Source organism: Colobus angolensis, unplaced genomic scaffold (assembly GCF_000951035.1).
Source record: "Colobus angolensis palliatus isolate OR3802 unplaced genomic scaffold, Cang.pa_1.0 Scaffold126, whole genome shotgun sequence".
NCBI lineage: Eukaryota > Metazoa > Chordata > Mammalia > Primates > Cercopithecidae > Colobus > Colobus angolensis.
The window spans coordinates 2,527,643-2,535,443 of NW_012113808.1; the positions used below are offsets into that span (position 1 = coordinate 2,527,643).

A 7,801-nucleotide genomic window follows, 5' to 3' on the forward strand; every position below is an offset into this window, starting at 1 on the left:
TCAAGCAGTGTGTCCACCTCGCCCTCCCAAAGTGCTAGGATTATAGACATGAGCCACCACACCCAGCCTGGAAATTTTCAAAATAAAAATTGGAATGGGGAATCTCAGCTATGTGGTTTGGATCAAGTATGTGCAGATATGGATATCTGGTTTTGTAGATCTGGGTTTAAATTTTACTGCTGTCATTTTTTTCCTTTTGAGGGAGTGGATATAGTAGAAAGAATCGGGATTTCAAATATTTTCTCCAGAACTTACTAGCTTTGTGACCTTGGATAGTTGATTTGTGCTCCTTCATCTGAGGTTGTTCATCTATAATGAGGCTAGTTGTAAGGATTGAGAACACTGTCTTGAGAAAAATGGCTTACATACATTAAGTACTCAGTAAATTCTAGATATTAGCCCCTTTTATTATTAAAATTATTTTTCACTGTTTGGTATAATCTTCCTTCAATCTTTTTATTTTTTGCACTAGTAGTGTCTCTTCTAAAAAACGTGTGTTTGTATTCTATAGGACTGGCTGATAGTCTGAGAGGGGAAGCCATATTTTAGCCTGGCCACCAGAGATAGATCCTGTTAATCAAAGTATTTTACCACAGGGCTTTCCTGTTTCTTCTTTCTCCCTGCTTTGCATTTGATCACTTCTTAGCTTTTACTTCTTAACACAGTGGGAACATTTGCAGGTCTCAGTGATTCTACAGACTGTTAGCACAGTGTATCTAATCAGAGGGGATAGGCTTTTTAAAAATAACTCTTGTAATTAAGTAATTCCTCATGGAAAATGTGTAAATTATAGAAAAAATACAATAGGAAAAATAAGTTGTCTATAGTCCCACCTCCCCAGAGATAACCACTGGTACACTGTTTTGTAGGTATCCTCCCAGTCTGTTTTTCTAGGTATAGAAATGGACAAAAATGTTCCATTTAATTTTTCCAAAACCAGGATCATGGGAAATGCTGCCAGTATTTGAACGAAAGTATCTGTGCTTTGGTCACTGTTTTGCTGTGAATTTCAGCTACCTATTATGAGGCTACCTAGCAGTTCTCACCCTTTCCTGCAACTCAGCGCATTCCCTGGGGCAGAGCCAGGTCATGGGCTGCAACCTGGGGAGTTTATGGCAAACAGAAGCCCCTGTTACCTCTTCCAGTGGAGATAACCCTTGCTGCCTAGGATATGTGCTGTATATTCTTCCAGGTCTTGTTTTTCTTGATAGACTCATGGTAGCTTTTATATCATTTCCATTTGTGAGTGAAACTGCAGTTAACCCTTGAACAACATGGGTTTGAACTGCATGGGTCGTCCACTTACATGCAGATTATTTTCAATCAATATATTTTGGAGATTTTCAACAACATGAAAACACTCATAGATATACACCATGTATAACTGTAGCCTAGAAATCCAAAAAAAAAAAAAAACAGAAAAAGACAGGTTCTATGAATACATAAAACATGTAGTCTATTTTATCATTTACTACCATAGAACATGCACAGATCTGTTATAAAAAGGTAAAATTTATCAACACACAAACACAGACTTCACATAGCACCATTCACAGTGGAGGCAAATGTAAACAATGTAAATACATAGCGTTAAATCACGACTGCCTGAAATTAACTGTAATACTGTACTTTAGTAATTTCATAGCCATGTCCTGTTGCTATTGTGGGCAAGTGTCCACTTGTTCAAGTGTTACCAGTATTCAATTAAAACCCCAATTAAAGTGATGATCCAGTTAAAATTATTCTGGTCATCTCTGTGTGAGAAGTTTGTTGACACTCCAGTAAACTGCCTATTGCAGCAAGAAGTAAATTTCCTATTGCAGTAAGAAGTGATTTCTCATAGTTCTCAAGTATTTTTTCCTGTGTTTAGTGCAATACCATAAACCCTTAATGACATCTTGGGACTCATATGAAGTGCCACTAAGTGATGCTTGGCATGCTCCCAAGAAGCATAGGAGAGTCATGACATTACAAGAAGTGGAATTGCTTGATAGGCACCACAGATTGAGGTCTGCAGTTTTGGTTGCCCCCGTTTCAATATAAATGAGTCTTCCTTAATGACCATTGTTTAAAAAAAAAAAAAAAAATTTATGAACCTGGCAGCAGCAGTTAAGTTTTTTGGAAGTCAAAAGTTACCCTCCCAGCACTTTGGGAGGCTAGAACAGGAGGATCACTCAAGCCCAAGAGTTTGAGACCAGCCTGGGCAGCATAGCAAGACTCCATCTCTTTAAAAAGTTTTGCTGGGATTTTTGACAACACGGGAGCTTAGTGGCCCATCCTCCTTGTTATTTAAGGGCCAACTATATACCAAAAATTCCAGTGGGAAAAATTTTTCTGAATTATAAAATATGATTGAGAGATCTCCACATTTAGGAAGTTTATACCTCATGAAATAGCTATCTGCTGTCCAACTTCTTCAAGCAGTAGAACGTATTTCCTTACCTGTTCTCTCCCCTCCTATTTCTCGTTGCTGCGATAATTTATAGGACTTTGATCAAACCATGGGTATGTTGTAAACATAACCAGCAATCAAGAATAAGAATTAAAAGCATTCTAAGATCATTGAATAACAATGGGATTACCTCTGGAGCTATTTTTTTCTTTTAAAATTCAGATTTGTTTTATGACAGCAAAAATGAGACCAAAAGTCAAAGTTCCATCATTTTCTCTTTCCCTCTCTCTCATCTTGAATACTAGAAATGGCTGAGCAGGAACGCTTTCTACTGCATCAGGAGACACTACCTGAACAGCTGCTAGCGGAGAAACAGCTACATCTCAGTGCGATGCCAGTATTGACTGCACCACAACTCATTGGTGTATGTGCTTTTCAAATCCTTGACACTGTTTCTTAAACTCAAAGCATTGTTGGTGTTTGTTGGGCCATGTAGTATAATTCCTAAGAGGAGTTATCGTTCTACTTCCTACCTTCCAGAAAACTCTCCTAGAAAAATGTTTTTGGAAGCTGTTTGGGAACAGAAAGTTCATTAGAGAACAGTTCATCAGCATCTGCCTCCCCATACATTCCACCTAAAGGTGCTGTATCTAGGCGACCAGGAGAAATTACTGATATTTTGCTTTTCTAGTGTAGGACAAATAAGTACCATGAGATAACTTTTATTTCCCCCACAGAATTACTTTTCAAGCTCTTCTATAAGAAAAAATAAATTAAGGAACTCAGTTTACATGGTCTGGCAGCGCTGTCCTTGCCCCTTTCCTCTGCAACCCAACACATCCCGGAGGGCAGGACCAGAATACGGGCTGCAGCCTAGAGAAAAAGCATCTGTTTGCCAGAGTGATGTTGTAGGATCACCTTAAATTTGTCCTATCTGTATGAAAAAGAAAGCAAACAATTAAAAAACGTTAGCATTTTAGCCATTATTAGGAGCAGATTTCCTGTTATAACTGAATTTACAACAGCCTTTCCTGATAGAATATATATTTAATTTAGAAATGCAAGATACTATCTATTGTAACTCACTATTATAATCACTAAGAAAAAAGTAGTGTCAATTTTACTCTGATACATCAATTTTAATACCACAGTCCAATTTCAGAGATGATGGGGTAAAAAGGATGTTTAAGAACAACAAAATAGTATTTTTTGACTGCTGTAAGACAGTGAAAACAAGCAGATAGCTTTTTTTCTGAAATGGTCTGAGTATTGTTGCTATTAAAGGATTATATATACAATTTTTTAAAAATGGAATTATAAATAGTTTTTGGAAAAGGAAGACGGGAAAAATTCAAATTGATATTTTTAATAAGGCAAGTATTTTTCTGACCATAAAAATTACAGGAAATTTGAATACAGAAATGAATACGCAGTCAGCTGTAATCTAACCAGGGATAAGTGTTGGTAACATGTTGATGTGTTTTTTATATTTTAGGTAAATATAGATCAACTGTACACTTTATTGTAGGTCTCAATTTTTTTTCTTTTTTTTTTTTTTTAGAGACAAGGTCTTGATGTTGCTCAGGCTGTCAGGCTGGAGTGCAGTGGCACTGTCACAGCTCACTGTAGTCTTGACCTCCCAAGCTCAGGTGACCCTCCCACCTCAGCCTCTGGAGTAGTTGGGACCACAGATGTGCACCACCATATCCAGCTAATTTTTATACTTTTTGTAGAGATGAGGTTTCGCCATGTTTCCCAGGCTGGTCTTGAACTCCTGTTCTCAAGGAATCTGCCTGCCTCAGCCTCCCAAAGAGCTGGGATTATAGACATGAGCCACTGTGCCGTGCCTAAAATACGCGTTTTTTAAAAAGACAGTTTAAGGTAGATGCAATTCATTTTCCAAATATGAGACTGTTTTTACTATAAAAATACAGCTGGCCAGGCGCAGTGGCTCACACCTAAAATCCCAGCTTTTTGGGCCAAGGCAGGCGGATCACTTGAAGTCAGGAGTTTGAGACCAACCTGGCCAACAGGGTAAAAACTCTTCTCTACAAAAAATACAAAAATTAGCCAGGTGTGGTGATGGATTCCTGTAATCCCAGCTACTCAGGAGGCTGAAGCAGGAGAATCACTTATACCTGGGAGGCAGAAGTTTCAGTGAGCCTAGATTGTGCCACTGTAATCCAGCCTGGGTGACAGAGCAAGAGTCTGTCTCAAAAAACAAAACAAACCGAAAAACTACAACTTCCTTACAAGACATAATGATTTCTTTTCTCCATAAATGTCTCTAGTATTAGTTATATGATTGTATACAGTAATCTTCTACCTTATTTTAACTTGTCATAGCTATATATCTGTGAAGAAAATAGAAGAGCTAATGAATATGATTTCAAGAAAGCTTTGGACTTGCTGGAATATATTGATGAGGTAAGTAAAACCACTTGAGATGACCTCAGGCAACTGAATACATTTATAAAAAGAGGGAGATGCCTCTTCTAGTCAATCATGAAAATGAATTAAGCAAAAAAGACTGTATCTGTGGTTCAACTACCTTTAATCCTTAGAATGTATATAACTCTTGAGAAAAGCTGTCAAGGTCAAGAGACTCCTTTCGTGATAATTCTCACACATTCCTGGATATTTTTTTTTATGCACAAATACTGCTTTTAAAAGTCCTGAGATTTTTTTTCTGTTTCATTTATTAAGTCATTAGTTTCTGAATCTACTATATGACTCTATCAATTTATTCTGGCTGGGTGCAGTGGCTCGTGCCTGTAATCCCAGCATTTTGGGAGGCCGAGCCAGATGGATCACCTGAGGTCAGGAGTTCGAGACCAGCCTGGCAAACATGGTGAAATTCCACCTCTACTAAAAATACAAAAAAAAAAAAAAAAATTAAATGGTGTGGTGGCGCATGCCTGTAACCCCAGCTACTTGGGAGGCTGAGGCATGAGAATTGCTTGAATCCAGGAGGCAGAGGTTGCAGTGAGCCAAGATTGTGCCACTTGTACTCCAACCTGGGTGACTGTCCCCCCCAAAAAAAAATATATATATATATATATATATAAAATCTTCATAGTATTAATCCTAAGAGTAGCTGTTTCTTGTGTTTCAATAGGTTATAGTGAAAATTCTGTAGGATAAGTAGTTCTATTACCTGTCCATGCAATTGAAAGTAATTTGGTAGATTCTATAAAACATAATATGTTGACTTTTACATTACCTTATTTTAAAATGTTACCTCTCTCAGACCGGGCGAGGTGGGTCACACCTGTAATCCTAGTACTTTGGGAGGCCAAGGTGAGCGGATTGCCTGAGGTCAGGAGTTCGAGACCAGTCTGGCCAACATGGTGAAACCCTGTCTCTACTAAAAATACAAAAAAAACTAGCTGGGCATGGTGGCGTGCACCTATAGTCCCAGCTACTCGGGAGGCTGAGTTAGGGGAATTGCTTGAACCAGGGAGGCAGAGGTTGCAGTGAGATGAGATCGCGCCACTGCACTCCAGCCTGGGCAATAGAGTGAGACTGCGTCTCAAAAATAAAAAAAACACAACTCTTAACACTCTCAAGGTTGCTGATAAAATCATCACAGAGTAACCTGAAAATAATTCATAGATATTAATTGGCTTCTATGTATATAGTATTAGCATAATGAAAATTTAAGCATGTATTTCTTTCAAAGCCAGGATTTAATCAGGATTTTTTGTTTTGCTGTGAAGGAAGAAGATGTAAATATAAGTGATCTCAAACTGGAAATCCTTTGCAAAGCTCTTCAGAGAGATAAGTAAGTACTCATGGCATCGCTTCTTTGGAAAGTATAGAAACTGCTTTTCCTCTGCTGTCACCACACGACAGTCAATACAGAAGACTTCTGTGACCAAACGTGTTGGGATTTCCCGCCTCCCACACTGGGCAACCAGTGAGTTCTGTTGGTGGACACCTGCTGAATGTCCTTTAATTTAGTTCCGTCCTGACACTGTCTACAACCACAGGTTGAGGGCTCAGACTGCCCCCGACTTCGATGCCAGTCTAAGCCCCAGGTGGTTTTGCCTGTGCTTCTCACCGACCAGCTATAAATTGGGGTTCCCACAACCCGCTCCTTGGGTTTAATTTGCTAGAGCAGCTCATAGAACTCAGGAAAACGTGACCACCAATTTATTATAAAGGGTATCGTTACCAGAAAGGGGTCCCGATCCAGACCCCAAGAGAAGGCTTCTTGGATCTCGTGCAAGAAAGAATTTGGCGCGAGTCCACAGAGTAAAGTGAAAGCAAATTTGTTAGAGAAGAGAATAAAAGAATGGCTACTTCTTACACAGAGCAGCGGCATGGGCTGCTTGACGTGAGTATACTTATGGTTATTTGTTGATTATGTGCTAAACAAGGGGTGCATTATTCATGAGTTTTTCTGGAAAGGTGTGAGACGTTCCCAGAACTGAGGGTTCCTCCCCTTTTTTTAAATTTTTATTTATTTATTTTGAGACAGAGTTTAGCTCTTGTTGCCCAGGCTGGAGTGCAGTGGTGTGATCTTGGCTCACTGCAACCACTCCCGGGTTCAAGCAGTTCTCCTGCCTCAGCCTCCCAAGTAAATGGGATTACAGGCATGTACCACCATGCCTGGCTAATTTTGTATTTTTAATAGAGTTGGGGTTTCACCATGTTGGTCAGGCTGATCTCGAACTCCTGACCTCAGGTGATCCGCCCACCTCAGCCTCCCAAAGTGCTGAGATTATAGGCATGATCCACCTTGCCTGGCTCCTCTCCTTTTTAGACCATATAGGGTAACTTCCCAACGTTGCCACGGTATTTGTAAACTGTTATGGCGCTGGTGGGAGTGTCTTTTAGTATGCTAATGCGTTACCGTTAGTGTATAATGACCAGTGAGGACAACTAGAGACCACTGTCTTGGTTTTGGTAGGTTTTGGCTGGCTTCTTTACCACCGCCTGTCTTATCAGTGGGGTCTTTGTGACCTGTGTCTTGTGATACTAGCCCTGCTGACCTGTCTCATCCTGTGACTAAGAATTCCTAACCTTCTGGGAATGCTGATTCTAACGCATCTGAAAGCCTCACATAGAATACAGATGAAGAATTCATAGGGTGAGGTATGGGGGAAGGGGCTTGGAGCTTCCAGACCCTCTCTGGCCCTCCACCTTCCAGGAACCTCCACCTGTTCAGCTATTAGGAAGCCCTTCTAACCCTGTCCTTTTTCATTTTTATGGAAGCTTCGTTATGTAGACATGATTGGTTAAAGTTGGTGACCAACTTAACCTTCAGCCCATCTTCCCTCCCTGGATATTGAGGAATAGGATTGAAAGTCCCAACTCTAATTATGCTCTTTCTGCTGACCAGCCCCTATCCTGAAGCTAGCTGGGGGCTGCCGGCTATCAGTCAATTCATTAGTATTTAAAAAA

General features: G+C 39.8%; 1 protein-coding gene across 1 annotated transcript in view; it reads left to right on the top strand.

Annotated features, from left to right (window-relative positions):
* The window catches only part of NUP133 (nucleoporin 133kDa), an 82,037-nt gene that overhangs the window by 67,334 nt on the left and 6,902 nt on the right, over positions 1-7,801 (top strand). Inside the window, exons 21-23 of the mRNA XM_011933330.1 lie at positions 2,698-2,816; positions 4,739-4,819; positions 6,112-6,176. Coding sequence (XP_011788720.1) covers positions 2,698-2,816; positions 4,739-4,819; positions 6,112-6,176 — 265 coding nt within the window. The remainder of the gene's footprint in view (positions 1-2,697; positions 2,817-4,738; positions 4,820-6,111; positions 6,177-7,801) is intronic.